The sequence below is a fragment of the Nuphar pumila genome, chromosome 8, assembly GCF_984573655.1.
Source record: "Nuphar pumila chromosome 8, dmNupPumi1.hap1.1, whole genome shotgun sequence".
Classification (NCBI taxonomy): Eukaryota; Viridiplantae; Streptophyta; class Magnoliopsida; order Nymphaeales; family Nymphaeaceae; genus Nuphar; species Nuphar pumila.
In genome coordinates, this window is record NC_143256.1 from 13,734,944 (window position 1) to 13,762,642 (window position 27,699).

General features: G+C 36.7%; 1 protein-coding gene across 2 annotated transcripts in view; it reads right to left on the minus strand.

Annotated features, from left to right (window-relative positions):
• LOC149829647 (actin-interacting protein 1-2-like) overlaps positions 1-27,699 on the minus strand; it is a 70,607-nt gene that overhangs the window by 1,160 nt on the left and 41,748 nt on the right. The window contains exons 5-6 of one of the 2 annotated variants that reach the window (XM_090016061.1): positions 20,746-21,153; positions 18,665-19,098 (exon numbers count right to left, since the gene is read on the minus strand). The exons of the other annotated variant lie outside the window; for it this stretch is intronic. Coding sequence (XP_089872187.1) covers positions 18,841-19,098; positions 20,746-21,153 — 666 coding nt within the window. The 3' untranslated portion in view covers positions 18,665-18,840. Of the gene's footprint in view, positions 1-18,664; positions 19,099-20,745; positions 21,154-27,699 lie in introns of those variants that run through there. 2 annotated transcript variants of the gene reach the window in all.

The following is a 27,699-nucleotide window of genomic DNA, read 5'->3' on the forward strand; positions in this document are numbered from 1 at the left end:
GAGATCTCTTGCCCAGGATTCCATCCTAACCATTAACCATTGGGTAAGGCAGCGACCAGGCTAGCCGTAAGAGCTCCTTGAAGAAAGGGCAATCCAAAAAGAGAGCACAAGGGCTGGGCAGTTGCATGCCCCACTTTTTCAGGTCCCCCTATCCAAGAGTAGCAACCAGGTGAAGAGGCTGGCTCTAGGGGATGGTACCCCTACCCTAGATGGTATATGCAGGTAGCTGTGCTCAGCCCGGATCAGTAAGATAGTAACAACTATTTGTAATTAGAACAAGAAATAAATAAATATAGGGTTAATCTAATCATTAAACTAGTTGTATTTAACATTAGATGAATTTAAACTTATTAAAATGACTAAAATATCTTTAAAAAAATAACATTTTTGAAAATCAAGGTCTCTTTTTTGGGAACTACAGGTCTTCTACATTTGGAGGGAAGTTAAAAGTCAAACATCTTTTTCAAAAACATAACTTTATAAATCTATCAAAATTACCTTTGTACCTCAAAAAGTAACTATGCAATTTCATAAATGTTATTATTTTATAGGCATTTTTAAGGTTGAATCCATCAATGTTAAATATAACTAGTTTAATGTTAGATTAACCTATAAATATAAATGAAGGCCTATCCATGGATATGTTTCAATTTAAGATAATTATAGCAAAGAATAAGGTCGAAAAATGACCGTACTCTATGGATAATTTGATGTGTTTTTCTAAAAATCGTATAATTTTCACTATTCTTCTGCAAATACTCAACTTCGTTAAGTCCTTTTTATCCTCCACAATTGCAAATTGATGGGTTATTGCGATAAAATTGTATGCTTGCCGGCTAGTGCAAACTCCCACTTAAATCCAGAATCACACGTTTTCTTGTGAACCTCACAAACTCACATAAATTTATTTACGAACATTCAGTGAAACTGAAACCCCTAACGTAACAAATATCCTACATAATACGCATATATAATATGAACCTCGCATAAATTTATTTGTGCACATCCGGTTAGACTGAAACTATTAAAATCACAAATATCCTACTTATTCACATATACTTTACCAGCTTTCATAAATATATGTGTGAACCTTCACTTAAACTAGTTGCATTTAACATTAGATGAGTTTAAATTTATTAAAATGATTAAAATATCTTTAAAAAAATAGCATTTTTGAAAATCCAGGTCTCTTTTTTGGGCATTACAAGTCTTTTACACTTGGAGGAAGGTTAAAAGTCAAACATTTTTTTCAAAAAAATAACTTTATAAATCTATCAAAATTACTTTTTTACCTCAAAAAGTAACTATGCATTTTACAAAATATTATTCTTTTGAAAGCATTTCAAAGGTTGAATCCATCAATGTTAAATACAACTAGTTTAATGTTAGATTAACCTATAAATATAAATGAGGGCCTATCCATGGCTATGTCTCAACTTCAAAGAATTACAACAAATAATAAGGTCGAAAAATGACCATACTATACGAATAATTTGGTACATTTATCTAAAAATCCTATAATTTTTGCTATTCTCCTGATGTCAAAATTCGTAAATACCCAGCTTTGTTAGGACATTTTTACCCTTCACAATTACAAATTGATGGGTTATTACGATAAAATTGTATCACTCGTCAGCTAGTGCAAACACTCAAATCTAGAATTGCACGCTTTCATATGTGTGCCTCACGAATTCACATAAATTTATTTATGAACATTCGGTTAAACTAAAAGCCCTAACATAGCAAATATTCTACATAATTCACATATATAATACGAACCTCACACAAATTTATTTGTGCACATCTGGTTAGTCTGAAACAACAAAAATCATAAATATCCTTACTTATTCGCATATACTTTACCAATTCTCATAAATATATGTGTGAACCTCTACTTAAACAGAATGTCACATCACAAATATCATACTTAAATATTTGTGAATTTATGACATATATGCAAATTTCTTGCATATATGTGGACTTTCTGACAAATATGCAAAATTTGCCGATACATTGCATATGTTTTGGATGAATACTATGCAAGTTTTCTTATGATTTGTGGAGTTCTCAAATCATATATAAACTCATTTTTGTACCTAGGGTTTCTTTTTCTCGTTTGTTTCTACCTTCTAGAACCCTCTTTATTGTTTCTCACTCCTTGCAAAGATTTTCGTGTAATTTGACACTGCATTTTGAGGAGGTTGTGGTATCATCCATGTCATCGACTTTCCCATCTACAAGTTTGAACAGTGAGTTCCATACAATATATATGCATATTGTTTGTTTTTTCACACTGAACTTTTTTTTATATGTGATAATTTAATAACCCTATGCATATTTCTGTTTGGTTGTTGCTATGGATGTCTTTTGCATGTTTTCCTATGTTGTTATCAACTTTTTCAGCCACCAGATTTATCGTTTAGGGTTTACTATGTTTAGGTTTTTTTTCATAGATATATATATTTGTTTTTGTTATAGATGATTTATGATTGTTTTCTTGCCCTTTAATTAATATTTGTTGCTCTTGTTTTAGTATAATAGGGCTAGGGTTCACTGTGCACAAGCATTGAACATCTATAGTGGTTGTTGTAGGCGGTCAAAGATGACATCTAAAAGGGATAAAGTACACTACTATAGGTCTGATTGATCTAATCAAAGATCTATAGTGGTCTTAAAAAATAATACCCTTAAAGAATTTATGACTTTAATATCTCATAAAATTGATATATGAAAGACTTATTGAGCCTCTAGTATAGTTATTCTCCGAACATAAACAACCAACAAATATTGATAAATGCTTTGAACGATGATGATGTAGAATATATGTTATTTAGTGGTAATGTTTACTTGGATGCATGCAAAGTTAATCAATAAATAGTTAAATGAGGAATAGTTGATGAATTGAATGATGTGAATAGAATGCGCATCTATCTCAGACACCGTTTATCGAGCTCAGTCCTTTGCCAATTTGATGTTGTACAAAGGCCAATGAAAAGCTAAAGGTTGAGATGACATCGATCATTTAGGTGCCAGGTGTCGATATCTCGATAGATGAGTTGTGGACACTTGTGGGTTAAATGTAAATTTATATTGTAAGCTTCAAACATTAAGGATGTAACCACATACACACATATAAGCAGTGGATAATGTTGCACTTCTTTTATTATTTGTATGGTTTAGATTCAGTTTTTGCTTTGATTTATGAAATTTTATTATTTTTGTGGTTTGTACATGCACACACACACATATGAATGAATATATGAGCATGTATGAATGAATGAATATATGAGCATGTATGAATGAATGAATGTATGAGAATATACAAGCAGGTTCATTATAAATAAATGGATGCTAATAAATTTATGCAAATATTTACTAGAATGAGAAAGTTTGCATAATTTGTCAACTTTCACAATTATTTTATACAGAATGTCTCAATTTTCATAAATATTTTATGTGGACTTCTTCATCCTCACAAACATTTGTTAATTTCTGCATTTATTTTATGTAGACTTCCTCGTTTCAAAAAATATTTGTATATGATTGACAAATATTTGCAAGGATGAACAAGTTTGCATAAAATAATTACAAAAGTTGACATATATTTGCAATGATGAGACATGCCACATAAAATAATTGCATAAATCGACAAATATTTGTCTCATCACTGCAAATATTTGTCAATTTATGCAAATTATTTTATGTGAACTTTATTATCGTAGAAACACCCAATTTTTGTAAATATTTGATGTGGACTTCCTCATTCTTGTAAATATTTGCCATTTTTCATAATTATTTTATGTGAACATCCTCATTCCAATAAAAACATGCTCACATAAATTCATTTAAATGACATTATATACAATATCAATGAGTTATAATATTTGTTCTTGCACACAGATTTATAAAACAATCACATTAAAGTCATTGTTGTGGATGCTGTCAAGGGCGCGATCATAGCTCCTTAATGTCCTTATTTGCATTCTCGAGAAGAACAACTTTACTTCGTATCATATCCTTAAGCATGCAATATTAAACAAATTCAAAATTTCATACAATAACAAGACAAAAAATATTGAAAAGCATTGCAAAAAATAAGCAAACTATTTGCGAGGATGACTAAGTCCCCTAATCAAATAGTGTTCCCTAATCATGCTTATAATACAAGCTACACAACATATAAAAAACAAAAAACTGCAAGTTGAGAACCATTGGTTGGGAAACACTCTTTGATTCCGCTGTCAAAGATGTGCTTTTCGAAAAAAAATGTTGTCAATGGTTCAACCATGATGAACTGCCGTCAATGAATAGTTGTCAAAAATAGTTGCTGGAACTAGTCGTTGAAGGGGATCACTGGTTGAGGACCACAAAGAACCCTAGTTTATGCAAAAATAGTCATAGGAGTGTGAACAACGAGTTTATATATGATTCATGAACTCTGCAAAAAGTAAGAAATATCACATATATGTCATAAATTCATAAATTTTTAAATAAGATATTTGCGATATTGTGACGATCAGTTTAAGTGGAGGTTCAAGCATATGTTTAAGCAAATTCATGAAGTATATGCGAATAAGTATGATATTTTGGATGTTCTGAGATTCTTAACCAAATTTTCGTAAATATATTTATGCAAATTGGTGAAGTATATACAAATAAGTATGATATTTGCGATTTTAGTAGTTTCAGTTTAAATTATGCAAGGATCCTATTAGATATGCAAATTATGTAGGATATTTGCGATGTTAGGGGTTTTAGTTTTATTGAATTATGCGAGTTTGTGAGGTCCGCTTAAGAAAATATGCGATTTTGGATTTAAGTGAGTTTGCACTAGCCATGAGCAGTATAATTTTATTGCAATAACCCATCAATTCATAATTGCAAAGGGTAAAAAGTCCTAACGAAGTTGGGTATTTGTGATTTTGGACATCAGGACAATAGTAAAAATTATAGGAAAGCGCATCAAATTATCCATATAGTACAATCATTTTTTGTAATAAGGCTTCAAAAAAATTTCTTCTTCGATTCTTGAGGACGTGATCTTGGTACGATGACAAAACCAATTGCATAGTGTCAGATGGACAACAAGATTAAGCTATCAATGGGCCTCCTAATTCAACTATGATAGCCACCTCAGTGAATTTGTGGTCCATCTAGGTATACTATGGATATTGTTGGTATGCCATCAAAAGTAGTTTAATACAACTGATTATATCATACATAGTTATCAAAAAATAAAATGGACATGAGAAACGATGAGTGAAGTGGAAGTGAGTATTGAAAAGTAGTATGAAGCAAGAAGATACCTACATAAAATCTTTCAAAAAATATATTAATCTTTCAAGATACCTATATAAAAAACAATATAAAGCACAAGTGAAATTAAATAAGAGATTACGTGAACACAAGTATAAATCCATACGAAATCAACATGCAAGCTTGTTATAGATTAACTATTATTTTCTAATATAAATATGTAGGGAGTGAGTGTGAGCGAGTGAGAAGTGAGAGGAAAACGTTAAGTCCTCGCTTGTTCATATTTATGAAAAATATGTCAGCTCTGCCTTTCTATGTGAAAGCTTCCACTGAGAGATATATAAAAGGATTTACACATAAAAAGTGGTAGGTGGTGGTAAAAACTTGGCTCACTTTGTCAGTTTGGCACTTTTCCATCATGATGATTTGATGTTTGTTTCATTGATGGTGCAAAAGGATTACATCAAGGTTGTCAGCTCAACCCTTCCCCATATAAGTTGCATGAAACATATAAGGCCTTAGGAAGCAAGAAAGTTTATTTGGAAAATGAGGAGAAAGTGGAGCTTACCACATAAGAGAATCGAGTTTTTCATATTTCAGAAAAAGCTTATCGAAGCTTCATATTTTAAGGAAATGAAGAGTTTCCAACTTCTGAAGCACACTTCCAGAAAAGCAAGCTTCCCCATGTAGCAAGAAGCTTCTAGTAACTATAATATAAGATAACAATCTACATATGGATTTGCAACTACAATTTAGCTGATAATTTTGTTGTGGAGCAAACTGATGTAACAAAAAAGTGCAATAATAATGGATCAGCTACTCCTTTCTTAAAAAAAGGCAAAAAGAATAAAAAAGGATTAACCACCTCTACAAATTTTAATATACTACTTGAGCTGAGAAGATAAAGGAACTCACAAACATATGCTTAGATTGCATTTTTTAATATAATACCTTTTCTAGGGAGATAAGGAGCTAGCAAATGTATTCCGACATTAGGTAGATATTGAATGTCTTAAAGTTCTTGCACCCATCTTTAGTTTTCAAGAACATGATACATATATTTGTTTTATTGAAAAAATGATCGTACTACCCTTAAGAATAATTGTATTTCACCACGTATTTACAAAATATCGCAATATCCTTGCATATCCACCTGCTTAATTTTTAGTGAATTTGGGGGGTACTTTTGATGATTTTACCCTTATGCTAAAACTTAAAAAGCAGCTTTTAACATTTCAAGCGAAACTCTCCCGATCTTAGAATTTCAGCAAAACTCGACTTCAAAAGCGTATATGAGATTCACCTATAGAACAAAACATCAAAAGTACAATTACAATGTGATTATGACTATAACACCCTTTTGCTAAAATATAAAAGTGGATTTCAATGTCACAACCAAGCGAAGCTCCACTTTTAGGGGATTAAGAGATTCACTATACATGAAACTAGCAAAGTTCAAAATTTCAATTGGAACTCCCGATCTTAAAGTTTCAGCAAACTCGACTTTAAAAGTGTAATTAAGCTTCACGTATAAACAAAACAAAAAGGGTACAATTATAGTACAATTCAACATCTAGCAGATCTGTTTCCCTTTTAAAGTTTAAGCGAAACTCTTGTTTTAGCATAGCTAAAATTTTGGCAAAAGTTATTTAGATATAAAAGCGGATTTTTAAAATACAGAAAATGAAGATGCTGTATGCCAAAAATGTTGCATCTTCTAAATTGCCCTATATATTTCAAATCTTCTATAATGCCCTATAATTTTCAAAATTTGCCTGATGTCAGAATTCACAAATTTTTTATTATAAAAGGACTTTTTTACCCTTCACACAAGCAAATTTTCTCTCTATATGCAAACATCCTCCCAAATATCCAAATTTCTCCTAAATATGCAAGTTTTCTCATAAATATGCAAATTTTCTTCTAAATATGAGCATTTTCTCTCAAATATGCAAATTTCCTCCTAAATATGTGATTTTTCACCCAAACATGCAAATGTCGTACTGCATTTGCAAATGTTCTCCTGCTTGTGCCATTTTTTTAATGGTGGTTCACACATGTGTGAGGACATTCATAAATGAGGTTTGCATATTTTGAAGACATTCACTTTTGAAGCTTCATTAAAGGCTTTAGCGGTGCTTTTAAAGCATCACTAAAGGTTTTTTACCTTTAGCGACACTTTTACAAATATCAAGCATGAGACCCTTTGCTTGGCATGTCATGACATTTACAAATATAGTACGCCATTCACAACCATGAGTTGCAAAGGTCACCAACATATGCAAACTCCTTTTACTAAAATCACATAAGAGGCACAAGCAGGAGGATGCTGGCAAATGTGTGAGGACATTCATGTGCGAAGGAAAGGACATTCACAAATCTTAGATTATTTAGTTAAAAAAGGTGCGTACATTTTGAGGACCTCCGCAACTCATGGTTGATAATGTCCCCAAAATATATAAGCCTTTTTTTAATAAAATCACATAAGGGGCACACACAGAAGGACATTCACAAATGTATGAGAGGAAATTCACATATTTAAGAGAAAATTCGCATGGAAAACTGAGGTCGCTGACCTACATCTGCACACAGGTGCGGCAACAGGCGGTTTTGCACCCTTCAAGAGCAGCAGAGGGGTGACACTCGGCTAAGCTAGGCCCAATCCTGGCATTGCTGAAGTTCTGCACCACTTTTGACAGATATAAAGAGGAAGAGAGAGGTGATCTCGGGTCGCTCGTCTCTTCCTCCCCCGGGTCCTCAGGTGGTGACGACACTAGTGGTGCTCTATTGTGCTGAGTCTGATTTCAGCATGAGGAGGATACGGTAGAGGTATGTGAAGCAAGAGATAGCTCAGAAAAATTATGATTCTATTCAATAAGGAATATGTAGTTTTTAAAAATGTTATAAGAAAAAAAGAAAGGAAAAATTACAGGATATTGACAACAACAAATAAAACAAAATACAACAAGAAATCTATGTAAAACAGAAAGTAGAATGAGATGCTCCATGAGATGCAAGATTGAGTAGAAACTGATACTGTGATATGATCAGGATGGGTAAGGCCAATACTCCCCCTCAAGTTGGAGTCGACAGTTGCATGACGCCCAACTTGGAAATAAGCTTGTGAAATCGGTCCCTCCCAAGTGGCTTAGTAAACACATCAGCAAGATGAGTTTTGGTAGAGACGTGATGTGCTGAGATAAGACTTGTTTGTAATTTTTCACGAATAAAATGACAATCCACCAAAATGTGTTTAGTGCATTCATGAAAAACAGGTTTCGCAGCGATGTGAAGCGCTGATTGATTGTCACAATGTAGCTTTATTGGTTGCAAATGAGAGAAACCAAGATCTTGTAATAATGCATGTAAGCAAATTAACTCACAAGTAGCTATTGCCATAGCTCGATATTTGGACTCGCTGAAGGATGTGGATACCGTATTTTGCTTTTTAGATAGCCATGAGATGGGATTCTGTCCCAAGAATATGAGGTATCCAGTAACTGAACGACGGGTTATGGGGCAAGTGGCCCAGTCCGAATCACAATAAGACGACATTGTAAGGTGTTGCATGAATGCATAAAAATCCTTTTATCTGGCGAAGACTTCAAATATCGAAGGACTCTAAAGGTTGCGTCTTGATGTGAAGTCCATGGGGCTTGCATAAATTGACTCAATAGTTGAACTGAATACACAATATCTGAGCGTGTCACAGTTAAATAAATAAGTCTTTCGACTAAATAACAATATGGAGTTGGATCTGGTAATGGATCTCCATCATCTGGTCTAAGTCGACATTTCTGATCCATAGGGAATTCTATGGGCTTGGCCCCAAGAAGGCCAGCATCAGACAAAATATCCAGAATATATTTCCACTGACTGAGGAAAATGCTAGAAGGAACACACGTCACCTCGATGCCAAGAAAATACTTAAGTTTACTTAAGTCTTTAAGGTGAAATTGTAATATCACGTATTTTCATACTTAGTCATTTTGAGATTTTTCAAAAATTTGGCTAAGTATAGAAGAAAAATCATTTGAACCTTGATATTAGAACAATGCTTTTGAGTCTGGGCTTCACTCAGATCTCATCAATTAGGTCTAAACGAGCCATTTAAAATGTAAGAAAGAGTTTTGTTTCTGACCTTTAAATTCAAGCAAAATTTAAGCGAGATTTGGGTTATTTTTGGGCAAAATTCAAAATTTATATTCATGTGATATATCATTGGATGTGTCTTGGAATGCCGAGCGCAACAATATGTTACTTTTCAGAATTTGAGTTTCGGTTGACCCAGAAATCCTATTTTTTTGAAAAAGGAGCAGTTTGTCGGTTCAGTTCTAGATTTGATTCAGACTGGATCCAATGGATTTGATCCAAATTAATATGGATCTGGACCCTACCAATACCATATTAATTTGGATTTGGTCTAGTCCAAATTTCATTTGTATTTTTGAAGATGGATTTAGATCTTGGATCTGAATCCAGATCCAAATCTATGCCCAATGATTTTATAGCTTTAAATTCATTAAAAAACTTTAAATTAGAGTTAATTAAGGTTCAGAAGTCTCCCAAGTTATTTTGACTATTTTTAGATAATTATTAATTATTTAATACTAAATAATTAATTAATTTTATTAATTCTGAATTTTTAATTATGATTGTTTAGGACTTCTAAATAGAGTTCTTAAACATACCAAAGAAAGTTTTAGAAAAGACTTTAAAAAAATTGAAAACTTTGAAAAGTCAACCTAAAAAAGATTTTTTAACATTTTGAAAAAGGGAAAGAGAGAGTCCTTAAAAGAGGAAACTCTCCTTCTCCAGCCCATCTAGAGAGGGTTGGAGAAAGGGGGACGTCACCCTCTCTCTTGGGTATTTAAGAAAAAAAAAGAAAGGGAAGAAAGAAAAGAGAAAAGGGAAAAAGAAAGGAGGAGAGAGAAGAAGAAAAGAGAGGAAGGAGGAGGAAGAGGAAGAAGGATGAGCCTTCTTCTCCAGCCATCCAACGTTTATCCACCATCATTCTTGTTCTCTTTTCAATTCACGATCAAGGTACGAGTTTCTCTTTTGATTTTAAATGAGAAAAGGAGCATGCATTTCGTATTCCATGCAATATTTTAGTAAAACCAATGAGAAAAGAGTAAATATTGATATTCACTCTAAGATCCATAGTTGAGGCTAACATTTTCCCTTTTTCGAAATAAAACTGCATATGAGTGTGTATATGCGCTTTTACACACACACATATATATATATATACTTTAACATGCTATTGATCTATGGAGCTGGACCGATCTGCCATGTGTTTAACGTGAGCAGACCTGGTCCAGATCTTGTGTTTAAAGTTTTGAAAAGAAATAAGAAATCAATGCAAATCTGTTTTGTTAGAAAAAAAAATTGTTTACGCTTATGGTCATGTAAAATAGACAAATCTGTTTTGATTATGGTTCACTAGTTGAATAGCATGTATCGAGGCATGCACGTGACTGTTTATTTTCCTTATTGAATTATGTGAGATTGTGAATCAGCATATGTAAATATAACTATGTGTAAGTAGGCATATTTGAGCCATGATGCTGGTAAATGCATGTATGTATAGATATGCAGAGGTTTATGACATGTTTAATGACATATTTGATGGGAAATGGTTGTGTAATGGGGGTTATGTAGAATCTGATTCTAAAAAAAATCAAATGTGCATGCATATTAGTAAGTTTATTTGTTCACATGTGCTCACTAAAATAAAAAACTGCATATGCATGACTGAGAATGGGTATTCATAGGCATATTTACGCATAAAGTCTGAAACTGTATGATTATTGGCCACACGAAATTGTTATGCATGCATATCTCAAAATAGCACATGATTTATCCTTGCATAGTTATGTTTGGCTCATGTTTTTGCATTGTTGTTGGGTTGACTTGCAGCCCAACCAAGTCTTGCTCAGCTGGCTTGTCAGGCCCTAGTAGACCTGGACAGGTTCAGCTTGTGCAGGGTGGTGACTGTGTTTTGAAAACCTAAATCGACTGGGTATATATTTGTTGTTTTTTATTGTGGGCCGACTGGCAGCCCAGCCGAATTCGGCTGGCCTGTCAGTCCTTGGCATCTCTTTCTGGCCCAACTATATATTGGTTGGGCATGGTATTTAAAAGCTAACGAATATATATATATATATATAAATATATAAATATAAATATATATATATATATATGAATGCAAGATTTATTTATTAGAAATTCTGGTTCTCTAAGAGCCCCAGCCAACCCACTATATATATATATGAATGCAAGATTTCCAGATTTTGTTAAGAGCATGCATTTTGATTCTAATACATGTTATGACTAGATTTTTTCACATGTCTTGACTTGACATGACATGCTTGAGCAATTTATTATTTCAAAGCTGTTCCAAGGACATGTGCACTCATAAAAAGAATGTGTTTGGTTATGTGATCTAGTTTCCATATTTCGCTAAGGTGGTTGGTTTATCTTTATGCATACTAATAATGGAACTTTCCACATGCCTACTTGACACACCCTGTTTGTTTTAGTTTTTAATTGCAAATTTGGCTATCATATGCATACACATACTTCGAATATGGAATGTTTAATGTATGTGCTTATGTGGGAGCGTGTGCTCATGCTTGCGTGATAAATGAAAGCATGTAAATAACATAGTGGGGTAAACTCATGCATATGAATATTTCTGTTTCATACACTTGGTTAAATTGGCATATATGGATGAACATTGGAAAGCATGTTGACACCATTTTATATATGGCATGTTATAATTTTTGCATATGATGCATAGATGGTCAAAATAGATTATCATAGTAGGTCTGGTGAGCCTTGAGCTTGGATTGCTCATTCTTAACTTGTTTTTAATGCATTGCAAAAGGCACATTGATATTGTTTCACTGTATTGCATTGTTCTAGATTTTTCTGTGGGCTGTAGTCCCATGATGGGTCTCGCATGGGGATATGCGAGCTTGTGTATTAATTTTTGCATGTTGAATTATAAATTAATGAATTGTCCATTAATAACAAAATAAAGAAAAAGAACAATGTAATATAGGTTCTGATATATCTCATCATTAGAATGAGACTCTTAGAGTTTCAGTTTTGGGGAACCATGAGGATATAAAAACTCTGTGTGCATTGTTACTACCCCTGAACCCGATATTGAGGTTCTTTCTCCTAGCCACGGTTTTAGGAAAAGTCCACTACTTTACCTGGGGGTGGTGTGTAGACACAACTATTGTTTTGGTATACCAAGAAAGTGACACTTGTGGATGTGGAGGTCCCTAGTGTCCCGACATTAGATGTTGAGGTCTAATATTCCGAAGGTTAATTCGGTCGAGGGATAAGTCTGGAACCCAGTAATAAATTATAATTTATGTGCTAAGTTACCCTGAGAACCCTACTTGACTTTGAGAATTCTTACCCGTTTGATATATCCGCGAGCAACTGTAATAAAAAGAGAAACTTAAATGTGTGCATCCTAATAGGGACATGCATATAATAAGAGGACTTGATAAAGATAATAATTTATTCATGCATGTTTACTGACATCATGCATTTTTCTGTTATGCATTAGATCATGCATATTTACTTACTTTTCCTTATGATGCATAGTTGATATTATGATATTGCATCTTGTTGCATGCTGAATATCTTTATTGCTTAAATAAAATTTATGAAAATTATTCTAGTAATGTCCCTCTAAATTATTGCATGGATCTTATCTGTATTTACTTATGCTTATTTGTTTTATTTGAGAGATTCATACACAGAATTCTTAGGATTTTGACACCCTACTTTTGATATTTTTGCAGCCTTGGATGCCCAGTGAGGCGACTTGCTCATGAGAGGAGCTTCGAGAGGACTACACGACTGTTTGATAGACTCTCTTGGACAACATGACTCTTTTCTTTGCATTTAATTTTTATGCACTCTGATATCTTGCATTTGTCACTTGACTCTATTATTCTGAATTAATAAAGTTGGGCTGCTATAGTTTGGATGACGGGTGTAAGATCCCTTTTGGTTTGTCAAGTTTCCTACTTGTGTTGGAACTGTAAAGGTCCCGGGTCTCTGGGAAGATTTATGCAATGGTTTAAAAAAAAAATTCTGCTCTTTTTCTTGGGTATGAGTTGTGATTGTTATAGAAATCGTGTCTAAAGAAAATTCTTAATTTTGGTAATCTTCCAGTCATTATCTCCAGTGATAATAATTGCGTCAACATAGATTAGAATAAGAATGAAGCGGTTGGATATTCACCGCTTAAATAAAGTGTAGTCAACTCGAGATTGAATGAATTGAGCATCCTTAAGAGTAGAAGTGAGTTTCATGAACCAGTTTCTCAAGGATTGCTTCATTCCATAAATAGATTTATGAAGTTGACATACTTTATTCATCCTTTTAACTCGAAAACCAGGAGGAAGCCGCATGTAAATCACCGTGTAAGAATGCCTTGCTTACATCAAGCTGACAGAGGAACCAACCCATCATAGTTGCTAAAGAAAGTAAGTACCGAACAATGGCTAGTTTTGCTACTGGTGCAAATGTGTCATGATAGTCAAACCCTTCAATTTGTGTGTACCCTTTTGCCACAAATCATGCCTTATAGTGCTCAATGGATCCATATGCTCGGTATTTAACCTTATACACCCAACGACAACCAAAAGGGTGTTTGTCAGAAGGTAATGTAACTATAGACCAAGTGCGATTATCTTCCAAAGCACAAATTTCACTTGACATTGCCTCACACCAATGCAGATATTTCACTGCCTCGTCAAAATGTCTAGGCTCATCATCAAAAATAAGAAATAAGCGGAAAGCAACATGGGATGGAGAGTATGAATAAAAATGTTGAAAATCTCCAATGGCGTAACGACACTTGGAAGAAGCGAGTTTTGGAGCCGACGATAGACTATGTGATTCAGGTGAGAGCCGAACAAACATAATCCTTAAGGTAAGATGGTGTGGATCTAGGTCATTGGGAATGACACATTTGTGTAACGGGTTGAATTGTGGTGGAATTGGGTGGTGAATTGGATGGATCCGGTTCATTGGATGGTGGTGTATTGGGTGTTGAATTGGGAAGTGAATCATAAGGAAGAGTTGGTGGATCCAGATCATTATTAGTGTCAAGTAATGGGAGAGGCATGACAATGGATATGTCATCTTTTTCAACGTGACCTTGGAAAGGAAGAACTTTTTCATAAAATATTACGTCGTGACTAGTAAATAATTTTTTTGTCTCAAGATAAAAAAGTTGATATCCTTTTTGGTCAAATGAATAACCAATAAATAAGCAACACTTGGTTCAAGAGGAGAATTTATTTTGATATACATTGAGGTTTTTAGCAAAACATAGGCAACCAAACACCCATAAATGATGACACTGAGGTTTATTTCCAAAAAGTAATTCATAAGGTGTTTTATTGTTTGAAATCTTAGAGGGAAGGCGATTGATCAAGTAAGTGGAGGTGAGAATGCACTCTCCCCAGAAGGATAGCGGAAAATGAGATCGAAAGCATAAAGCCCTAGCCACTTCTAAGAGGCGTTGGTGCTTATGTTCAACACGCCCTTTTTGTTGGGGAGTTTCGACACACGATTTTTGATGATCGATGCCATTTTGATGAAGAAAACTTTGAAAACAATGAGAAGTAAATTCATTACCATGGTCACTACGTATGCGTTTAACTGAAGATTGAAAAAGATTGCAAACTAAGGCACAAAAGCGTTGAATGCAATATAATGTTTCAGATTTGTATCTCATTAAAAAGACCCAAGTGCAACAAGAAAATTCATCGACAATGGTAAGAAAAAAATGAGCACCCGAATGAGATGGCGTGGTATAAGGGCCCTAAATATCACAATGGATAAGATCAAAGGGCTGAGCATGTTGACTTAAACTAGTTGGAAATGGAAGTTGCATTTGCTTAGCGTGGTGACATACATCACAAACATGGTTATAATTGAAAGCAAAATCTAAAACAAATTTATTTAATAAAGAACTTCGGTCACGTAAGGGATGACCCAATCGCATATGCCAAAGAATGCCTTTATTTGATGTTAAAATTTTCAAAGCATGATGAGTGTTGGGAAGGATGAGATGATAAAGGCCATCGCATAGTCTACCTGCTCCAATCATCGTCCTCTTCAAAGGGTGCTGAAAGAGACAAAAAGAAAAAAAAATAGTAATGCAAGAAACAAAAGATGCTAACTTAAGGACAGATAAAAGATTATATTCAAAATTAGGGACATATAAAACATCAAAAAGATTAAGAGAAGAATAAAGGTTAACATTTCTCATATGAGTAACAAGGATTCTTTCACTATTAGGGAGACTAATAGGACGTGGTTTAGGCAAAATAATAACATTGGAAAGAAGGTGAATATGGGGTGTGATGTAATGGGAAGCCCCTGTGCCAATGAATCAGGAAAAATGTGAATGAAATGATGAATTACCTGCAAAATTGGCGGAGGCGGGTTTGGCATCAACATTAAGCCAAGAAGCAAGTTGTCCGAGTTGGTCTTCCGTAAGCTATGAAAGAATAAATGTAGATCTAGATTCGGGCACATTAGGAGTGGGCATAGGCTCCTGTTGAGAGGCTGCGTTGGCCGATCCATGATTTGAACATTTCATGTTAGAGTTGGCCTTTATGTGATGTGGCTGATAGCCATGAAGCGAATAGCAACGACTTTTGACGTGCCCTAATAGCTCCCAGTAATCACACTTTGGATGGGGCTTATTATTCTTGGTGGAAAAGCGGTTGGCAGCCAGACAAGACTGATGAAACTTAGCTAAAAGTGTTAAATTATCAATAGCGCCACCACTAAGAGGCATGAGGAGTCGCTGTCTTTCTTCTTGAAGGATCATGGACTAAACTTTGTTGCTATTTGGAAGGGGTTTGATAGTCAAAATGTGACTTTGAATCACGACAAATGTTTTATTCAGCCCCATGAGGAATTGGTATACTTTTTCTCGCTCAAGACAAGTATTGAAGTCTTTGAATGCACCATATGTGCATGCGGGAAGAGAAGAATATGAACCAAGTTCATCCCAAAGTGTTTTGAGTGTGGTGAAATAAGTGGCAAGTGAATTTTTCTCCTGGCGGTGGTTGGAGATAAGCTTCTTCAATTGGTAAATTCGAGTGGCATTTCCTTGAGAAAATCGTTCTTCTAAGTCAACCCAAACATCCCAAGTTGTGTCCGCATAAATGACACTATTGAAGATGTCTTTAGAAAGGGCATTGAGAGATTGAAAATCGGTTGGCACTTCTAAATCAACACCAAGATTGAAAATCGGTTGATGAACTTGCTGGCTTTGGGAGAGAACCATCGCCGAACACAAATTTGTGTTTGGCATTCAAGGCCATCCGCATATCACGTTGCCAGGTTGAGTAATTATCATCCATAAGCATAAAGGTAACAAGCATGGTTCCAGGGTTGTCAACGTGATGCAACAAGTATGGTGACAAAGCATCAACTCGTGTTTCAGAGGATGAATCTTGATGAGCACCAGAAATAGGATGGGTTGTTTGAGCATGATCGGCCATAGTAGAAAGATGAAAAAGAAGCCGAGATCGTCCTTCCGGCTCTGATATAATGTAAAGCAAGAGATAGCTCAGAAAAATTGTGATTGCATTCAATAAGGAATTTGTAGTATTTAAGAATGTTATAAGAAAAAATGAAAGGAAAAATTACAGGATATTGACAACAACAAATAAAACAAAATACAACAAGAAATCTATGCAAAACAGAAAGTAGAATGAGACACTCCATGAGATGCAGGATTGAGCAGAAATTGATCCTGTAATAAAGATAGAAACTGATCCTGTGATATAATCAGCATAGGTAGGGCCAATAAGGTGGTTATGCTTGCCTCCCTTCTAGCAAAACCACAGGAATGGGCAGGAAGATGGGGGTGTAGCGACTGTGGTTGTCTGGTAGAACTAGGCAGAAGACAGTGAGATGGTGGCGACAGTCATGTGCAGGGAACATAGGAGGGAAGAAGAAAGTGGACAGTGGCTTTGGTGGTGATGCCGACTGCTGCTCACGAGCAGGTCGTCGACCTCACCTATGCAGGTGAGTCCGCTGGAGGCTACATAGGGGGTGTCGTCGGGTGGTGTACTCGGCTGGGCTGAGTTGGGTTCCAACAATGGCGTCGGCTTGAGTGGTGATGCCCCTCACCACCACTAGAAATGGTAAGGAGAGGGAGAGAGGGGGTGGTCGACACCCACCCTCTCACTTTAGAGAGAGAGTGAGAGAGAAAGAAAGTGTGTGTCTCGAGAATGCTCATTCACAAAAAAGGAATAAGAAGGGAATGAGAAAAAAGAGGGCTATGGGGTGCCTATTTATAGGGGAGGGTGTTGTGTGTTCTCTCCTGAAGACGCAGGGTTTGCTACAGTGCGTGTTTAGGGGTCCAAACGAGCACCACATATATAAACACATGGGGCTCATATCCCCATGTGTGTCTGGCATCACTTTGCATCAGAGTTCAGTGCGATTGCAAAGACTTAAGTATCCTTTCCTGCCATTCTTGCAATGAAATGACGGTTCAAGAAAAGGACAAAAATGTCCTCATCCAGAAAAAGGGAGTTCTAATCTTAACTCTTAAAAAAGTCCAAACGTTCCATTTTCGCCCTAAGCAGTAAAATCCTATGCTGCAGCGGATCACCCTTTGATGACGCACCATCTGTTGTAACAGGAGCTCCCTTTGATGACACATCCTTTACTGTTGTCTGCTGTCATCGAAGCATCCTTTGGCACCGTCTGCTACCGTTGAAGCATCTTTTGCCATCGTCTCGAGTCCAGGTACCGGCCTTGGTTTTTAGCTTGTGTTACAATACATTGCCACATTCTCGTTTGTGCCTTGTGTTATAAAACATTCCCGGGTTCGTTCCTACCTCGTGGAGATAACTATAAATTGATCGACTGGTTCGATCATTGGTGGGCGTCATAGGGGCATTTGTCGACCATCTCTTTTTACAGTCTTCTCTTCTTCTTCATTTTCGTTATATAGTATGAAAAAAAGCAATGACGCACAGGAAAGATGCTTGTTTGCCTTTATTATGTAAACACCACCACATGTTTTCCATGGAGATGTTTGTTTCACCTCCCTTAGTAAAAGTTATCTTTCCTACGAAAGAGTGTCTCTTTCATCCCCCCCCCGAAAAGAAAGCAATATCCATGCTTGAACAAAGAAGAGAGTGCGAATAGGCCAAGGGATTAAGCATTCTATTATTTCATCACAATTCCAGCAATGAACATTGCATACACAAATATGATCATGGAAAATATTTAGGTGTATGCATGGCTGATCAGACCGACAAAAGGAATAGGAAAAAAAAAAACACCCAATATAACCCAAAAAAGGCGAAAAACTCACATCAGCAAAATCATATCAAAACACGAGCCATTCTGCTATGTTCTTCTAGTCTTCAATCAAAGACAAACTGGAAAGGGTTTTCCTACAAACAAAACAGAGAATTCTTTTGACGAAGACTGCACAGAGCAAGAAATGTAAGGCCACACAACTTGCTTCCAAAGCCAAATCAACCATCAATTGCAGTTACGATCCCGTTACTGCTGCACTAATCTCCACACACGAATGCATGCATCTTCACCAGAGCTTACAACAGTGCAATCATCATTGAAAACTAATCCATAAACACCTCCCAAGTGAGCACCCTTTATGGTTATACGACTTGAAGCTGGCTTATCAACTTCATATATAATTATGCTTGTGTCTAGAGATCCCGTAGCAACTATTGTGCTATCAGGAGACCAAGCCACACAATTTATACGAGCAGTATGGTACAACATGTTCTTAAGCTTAACCTGCAGAAGATAGTCAACTGGTTAGTGAGACAAATGTTCAGGAAGTTAAAAATCAAACCTTGGTAATTAACATTACATTTCTAAAAAGGATTAATGCGGAAGGGAAAGGAAGAAAGAGAGATGGACTATGCAAATGGGAACCAAAAAGTTAGAAGTATGAACAACTTAAATATAGTGACAAAATCTATCAAAAATAAAGAAAAAAAAAACATGGATGAAGCATGACAGCCTTCCACTACTTTAATGTGTGTAAAAAGAATTTAGGAAACAAAAAGAAAATTAAAAAACCATATAGGATTTACATTGTGCCTGATAAATTGAACCATGGCATTTTGCTATGTCACATGGGTGCGGGTGCGGGTGCGGGTGCGACACGGGTGCGGCGCAATTTCAAAAATTTTGGACACGGGGACTCGGCTATATATATATATATATATAATTCTAGTAAACAATTAAAATTAAGTAGCCAAAACTATGACCTTAATTTTTTCGAAAGTTTCAATTTGGCATTCCCATTTCTTTATGGTAGTTCTTAAGCTAGCTTTTCTAATATTTGTGAAACTAGTATTTTTTTAAACTGGAAAAGCATTTATTTAGCTATCTCAAATGGTTGGGTTACCTTTTATCGTGTTTTATACATATTTTTACATAAGTTGTGACTTGTGAAACAGTCACACAGACTGTGCACACAGTCTGTGCAATGCAGTCTGTGACTGTGCAGACTGTGCAAAGTCACACAGACTGTGCACAGTCACACAGACTGTGTGCAATGACTGTGCAGTTGCAGTTGCACAGTCTGTGACTGTGCAACTGCATTGCACAGTCTGGTTATATATTAAAAAAAAAGATATATAAAAATTGTTTTTTTTTTGTTTTTTGTCTTAAAAATGGACATTTTTGGACTCGGTCAAAGTTGACCGAGTCCAAAATGTGGACGGACGCGGCCTGGACTCGTTGACCGAGTCCGACTCGGCGTTGACCGAGTCCGGGCCGAGTCCGAAGCCGCACCCGTGTCCGCACCCGTGTCGGGGCGTGTCGACTCGGGTGCGGCACCTCCCTAGCCGAGTCCGTGTGACATAGGCATTTTGTAGTCTAGGAAAACAAGGGTAATTATAATACCGCACACAAGGCCATAAATGCTTTAGAATTTTCAAGGTTTTTGGATCTAGAATGCCATTGACATACAATAGAATGAATGTCTACTACATTTTTCATAACAGGAATATTGCGCCGAATCAATTCATTCTAGGTCTTGATTGCTTTGTCACCTTCTCATGAAAATCCAGAACATGCAATTAATAGCAAAGTACACCATTATTATCAAAACTGGTATTTGTCTTATGCACCACAATTTGCTTTGTAATCCCATTGTTGCTTAAAGCTAAACTTATGGTCCCCAATAGTAATATTCCTGCTTATTGCTGATCTCCAATCTTTACTGGGCTCCTCCTTTTCCCAGTTCCTTCAACTTGCTTCATGTCAAATTTTTTGTGTTCTGTAATTTCAGACAGCTTGTAACATGCCCATTCTATCCCTGACAATGCTCATCTTTCTGTTTAATTAACTCTTAAGGACAAGATGTAAGGATACGTGGCATTTCTTCAATATATATATATATATATAGAGAGAGAGAGAGAGAGATGGTACCTCTCGAGTGACATGGTCCCATACAACAGCTTCTCGATTGAGATCACCAGAAATAAACATAGAGGCATCTGGGGAGAAACGAATGACGTTAATAGCACCACGATGCTTCTCAAGGACTGACTCTTCAGTGAGAGTGTCCCCATTGACAGAATAGACGTGGAGTTTCCCATCTTGGCCACCAACAATGGCCTCACTTCCATCAGGTGAAATTGCAGATGCCGTCACAGCAAACCCAAGATTCAGAGTTGACAACACTTTGGATCCACGAAGCATGATTACTCCTGAATCAGTTGAAAGCAATGCCAGCTCGGGCTTATCAAGTGCAATATTTAAGTCCTTTGGTTGTGCACCAATATCAATTTGTTCTTCATCACCACACTGATCAGCATGCAGCGGAATTCTCCTTACCTGTAAAATTTTGGAAAAAGGATCATCTCTTGTAGCAAAAGCAAGTTGAACATATTGTACATAGCTACAGTTGTTGTACAGTCAGCAAAATATAAGCCCCACAGCAGGATATCATCAATTGGAATTTGGCAGGTAGATTAAGAAATTGTTCCTTATTAAAGGAATATGCTATTCATCAGACTTGGTGAGCAATACTACCGTGTATTGAACTTTTATAATTGGCTGGAAAGCTTTCCAGACAAGAATATATGGACTATCCCTGATATTTACTATCCGAACATCAAAGAAGAGGACCAAATATTTGGAGAACACCTGATAAAATCATCAAATTGGACTAGGACAATATAACTTAAAAACGAGGAGAAAATCTCCCACCGAATAGCCTTTGGAAATCTTTCACATGTTATTGCCATTAGACATACTAGCGAGCACAGACATGCTCCCAGTCTATGTCACAGGGACTCACCAAAGAGGCCTCTGCACCCACGTCGACGCGACGCGGGTGTGGCACCCAATTCGGTCAACCCGCACCCAAGGTTATCATTGTCCAAAATGGACTTGGTTAACTTTGTCCATTAAAAAAAGGGACAGGGCTCGATAATGGGTAAGGGTACCTCGAGCACCCCCCTCCCCCCCCCAATTAAAAAAATAAGGGGGTACCTCGAGAAGGGGTAAAGAGGGATGGGGCTTGAGAATGGGGTACCACGAGAAAGGGTAAAGGGGTGGTGTTAAAATATATATATATATATACCCTCCCGCACCCCCACACCCAAGTTCTTTTAAAGTGCCGCATCGCCGCCCCCGCATCTGCACCCGTACCTATGTGACATAGCTCCCAGTTTATCCAATACATATATGCACATGTATGAATACAAATTGTAGTTAGTTGCCTGTTTATAGAGAGCGTGAGAGAGGTTGACTATACCATGCACGTGCGAAAATCAAATTCCACTTGTACAACTTACATAATGAATAACAAATAGTGTCAACTGTCACATACAAATCAATTCCTTATGTTGTGAACATTGGATCAAGAGAATTTCTGCTCATGACATTTTATATGTCAAAATTACAACTGGCACGGTAACAATGTCAGAACAAAACAATATCCATAGTGCTATGATTAGGCCAATGAAGCACTGCTCGTCATATTATATCATTACATGGCAAGGTGTACCTTTCAAAAGGTATATGTGTAATTAGGTTAACCTAAAGTTAGACATAACATACAAGAGAGTTGACTGCGACATCACCCACCATATGAGGCACTTTACAGCCCTGTGGTACCTCCTGTTATCTCTTCTCTATTCTTCGTATTCACCACATGAACATAAAGTTGAATTACTTGCTTAAAAGATGTAGTACTGCTCATTTCAAGCATGGGCGTGAACAAATCTCAATTCATTTTTTATTTCTTCTCAAGGAGTATTGAAAATGATATTACTTGCATATTTTGGTCAAACTATTTCAATGGAATATTATATAGAATTTCAAAGGCTATTTAAGTTTCTAATTCAAGAATTTGACATCAAGAAATTGGTCTCATTTACGTACCTCTTAGAGATTGAAGTTACAAGAACAACAAAGAGTATATTTATCTTTTAGAGAGAATATGTTGGAAGATACTGTTATTAGTCAGTTTGGAGCCTTGTGAATTAACTAACATATCTGTTATCCGATTAGCCTGATTAATCAATTCATGCACAATGAAATGATACTGAGATGGGCCATGAATATTCAAAAAATTGAAGGCTACTCATCAAAAAGGAATCTTCTATGCTAATTCCTTTGAAGTACAAAATAGATGACCTGCATGTATGTGCATAAAAGAACCGCCTCTGGTTTTATTTTCTTTGAGAGTGAATTCCGTACCATTGAATAGAAAAGAGACAAATGATCATAAGCTTAAATGTTGAAGCCAAATTATAAAGCCATGTCTTTTGGGCCATTTGAAAAGAATTCATGTAAAAGCAATATTACAAAAGGCAGAGATTCAGGTGAAACTTCTAGGAAGCTTTATGGTGATAAATAATATCTATGAAAAGAAGCAACCATATATTGGTGACTTGCCACTTTAATAAGAAAGAGTTGCATTCAAGATGTTTAGCACTTCAAATTTTCTGAACAGAATTGCAAATTCTCCAAGAGAGTTCAAGGCTTGACTTCATAAATCAATTCGATAGATATCTTTGCAACACCTCAAGATGGAGCATTGTTGCCTATCTCAATTAGGGGTGGCAATCGGGTCGGGTTGGCAGGTCGACCCGGCGGGTTGGCTGGTCAGCATACCTCAACCCGACCCGTTTATTAAACGGGTCGGCTGTGGCAAACACGAACCCGACCCGTTTATTAAACGGGTAACCCGACACGACCCGCCAACCCGTTTATAAACGGGTTGGGTCGGGTAAACGGATTGGCAGGTTAGCAGGTTGACTCGCCCGCCTAACCCGTTTATTAAACGGGTCAGCTAGGTTGGCATACCCCTAACACGAACCCGACCCGTTTAATAAACGGGTTAGGCGTGAAAAGATACTGTCATTTAGTATAAAGTCTGGATCTCAGGATCCAGACCCAATTCCTTTCATTTTAAACACATGCTCATTAATGTTTCATTAATGACATGCTATAATTTTATCATAACATGTAATGGGTATTTTCGTACCCTAGCTATTGTATCTGTGTGTATTTAATCAGAGAAGCAAAAATGAATACCCTGATTAGGGATTTTTGCTGCAGCCTCGTTCTCTCTCCCCATGCTGTGTTGTTGCTTGTAGATGAAGAAAGAAACCCATGATTTCTATCATGGTATCAGAGCAGCAGGTTCAATATTGAAGATCGGTTCCTTCTATGACTGATTTGTCTCCTTCTAAGGTACCTGTTTTCTCATTTTTCCTATCGATTTCTCTTGTATTTAAATCTGCAGTCCGGACTGAAATCTCTTCTTCGTACTCACCTCTTTCTTTTTGCTCTTTTGAAATACATCATTAATCTGCTTATTGTCTTCTTCAAGTACCTCCTTTTGATTCCCCTTTTTTATTTAAGCCAACGTGTTTCTCTTATTTCCAAAATCCAAAACTGAAATTTGGTCACGTTGGCATATTTCCTCCTTCTTTCATTCCCTGTTGTTCTTCTGTCATATCTAATACTTCTTTCACATTGCTGCACGTGATCTTACCCATCCATAAGCAAAATAATCAAGCAAGATCAATTTTTTTGATCTATGTGTGATTACAAGAGTTGAAAAGGATCACTCCAAACTCATTTGCATATTGACGTCAGATCAGATTGTGATCTGCACGCCCAGATCTATCTTGATTAAAATAATTTCATCTTCGAATTCATTTTCATCTCTGTTTTGCCTGTTTTCTCATTATTCTAAAAGGAAAACACATTATTTTCAAAATAACGTACCTATTACTGATTGAATTTTATTCAGAACAGATTCTTTACTGTGCAGTCCTGTTTTTCTGCCTCGTGTTCATCAGTTAAAAAAAAAAAACTAGTCTGGTCTTTAGACTTCTCTGATATTAAAATTTATGTTCTGAATTATACTAGAATTCAATTGTGGTTGGGTCTTTGTCGTAAGGCCATTTCTTATTTTTTATTCCTTCTCTTGGTTGGATCTTATTCCTTCTTGTTTTTGGCTTCAAAAGAATATGGACTCATTCCCTCATTCTCAGTCTGGTCTTACGTCAAACTTTCTCAGCCAACTCGTGTCTGAGAAACTGAACAATTCCAATTTCCTAACTTGGAAGCAACAAATCATACCATTCATAAGAAGTCAGGACCTTTCTGGACATCTGGATGGTTTTGTTCCTGTTCCTCCAGAATTCATACCACAAGAAGAAAAGAATGGCGAGAAAGATCTTTCTATTACCTATGTTAGAAATCCTGAGTATGTATCCTGGATGAAGTGAGATCAGGCGTTGGTTGCCTATATCACTTCTACATTGTCACAAGAAGTGTTTGTGGCAATTCCAGATGACTGCTCTGTTAAAATGTAAAACTGTGCAAATGTTTCATATTTACTGACAAAAATGATAAACTTTCTCCTCGTGTGATTCCCTGTGCCTTTTTAGGATATGCTGAAAACCAGAAAGGTTATAGATGTTTTGACTTCAAAAATAATAAACTATATGTGTCTAGAAATGTTTCCTTTCTTGAAAAGGAGAGCTTCTTTGATTTTAGAAAATTAAAAGACGTCACTGAGTACTCCTTTTTGCTAGATCTAATATCAACATCTGATGAATATGACCTTGATTGTAACTTTGATGATGATCAAAGAATTATTGATCTTAATGTTGAAAATGAAGAAGTTCATAGAGATACTAGTATTCAATATTCCAGGCGACAAGAGTCTAATCCTCCATGTGCACTTGAAAAATATTCTAACATTCCAACTAGACAATCATCCCGAATCTCGAGGCCTCCAGGAAAGTTTATATCAGTGGCGGAGCCAGGGGTGGGGGCATGGGTGGGCGGCCGCCCACCCTAAAATTTGAAACCGAGTCGACTCATGACTCGGAAAACCGAGTCGAATCAGGACTCGTGAAACCGAGTCGACCGAGACCCGGGCTCTCGATGAGTCTAGAGCCTGCCAAAAGAGGCGAGGGGTAAAACCCTAGCCAGTTTTCTAAAGCTCTGCCCCTCCGTTCCAGCGTTCCCCTTCAGTCACAGGCAAGACGACAACCCCATTCGCCGGCAACCCTTGTGCTCTGCAGTGCCGCCGGCCTCCCTTCGGTGAACCCGCGGTGGCGGTGCCCCCCTCTGAGCTTCTCCCTCTCGGCTGCAATCTCCGGCGACGCGAGGCACCGGTGTCGCAGTCAGTCGGACCTTTGCCAATCTCCGGCAACCATCGCTAGCAGTTTGAAGAAGACCCTCTTATCTCCTAAATTTGAGGGTGGGTTTTGTTCATGTTCAGTGGCTCTGGTGATACAGTATCCAGTTATCCATTCTACATGAGCAATACAGGCCAATCCTTCAATTTGGTTCTTGATCCTTTCTTTTTGGGGCACAACTGAACGTGGGTCTAGTTTCTTTCCTCCTTTTTGGGCGCAACCTCATTGGAAGAGTCAATCTTGCTATCCTTTCTTGGTCATCGTGCGTGCATAGGACTCTCCTTTTGTGCCTGCTGCTAAAACAAGGTATGGATGTCTATCAATGTAACGAAGGCAACGGATAGCGTATCTTTATCTACCAGATAGTTGGTGAGTGAATTGCTTGTTCTCGATTGTCTAGGATTCTTGTAGTGAGTAACTGTGGCCATTGACAGATTTTAATAATTGGGCGTCTGTATTTTTTGTCTAACAGGCATTTTTGTACTCTTTTTGCTTGAATTCTGCATATGGTGCATGTTGGTCATCATCGGTGTCATAAAAAATGTATTCATTTTTTAGCTTAAAGCTTTTTCGGGGTTCTACGGCCAATCTTGGTGGTCAGAAGCGGAGCTGGGGGGGGGGGCGGGGGCAGGAATGGGTTGTAGCCCAGTCCTGCCTCTTGAAACAGTTAAATTTTGTTTTTTTTAAAAGCCCAGTCCTAGCCCAGCTCAGCCCTGACTGCAGCAAATAGTTTGATTTGTCCATATAAAATAGATTTTTATTAATAATTGTAGCCATTTTTTATTTTATCTCAATTTTCTTTTTCGGGGGCGCTGCCCCCGAGCCCCCGACTATCACGCCATTTTTTTTTTGCTACACCCCTGTTTGCCCATCCCCCACGTCAATCCTAGCTACGCCACTGGTTTGTATCATACGAGTCTTTCTCACCCACATATAGGGCAGTTATTACATTAATTCACTCATATGAAGAACCATCCACATATTTTCAAGCAAAAAATGATATCAAATGGATAGAAGCCATGAAAGCTGAATTAGATGCACTTGAAAAGGCTTCTACATGGAATATTCAAGATCTTCCTTCAGGGAAGAAAACTATAGGATGTCGATGGGTTTATAAAATTAAAACCAAGAGTGATGGTACTCTTGAAAGATATAAAGCCCGTTTAGTAGCCAAAGGTTATGCCCAAGAATATGGGATTGATTATGAAGAAACCTTTGCTCCGATGGCTCGTATGACTACTGTCCGAACCTTAATTGCCTTAGCTTCTATCAAAAAATGGTCTATTTTTCAAATGGATGTCAAAAATGTTTTTTTAAATGGAAAGCTAGTTGAAGAAGTATACATGGAACCCCCTCCTGGTCTAAGTATTCCTAAGGGTAAAGTCCTTCGCTTAGAAAAAACTCTTTACGGACTTAAACAAGCACCAAAAGCTTGGTATGATAGGTTTAGTCGTGTTATGATTGATATTGGTTTTCAATTTTGTTTAACTGACACTGCTTTGTTTATTAAGAATTCTGATGCAGGGATCATTGTGCTTCTTCTCTATGTGGATGATATGATCATCACCGGAAGCGATAAACAGGGAGTTGAAACAATCAAAACACTTCTTAAATCTCATTTTGAAATGACTGATTTGGGCTTGTTGAGATACTTTTTAGGCATTGAAGTTGCTTATTCTCCTAGAGGATATTTATTATCTCAGACTAA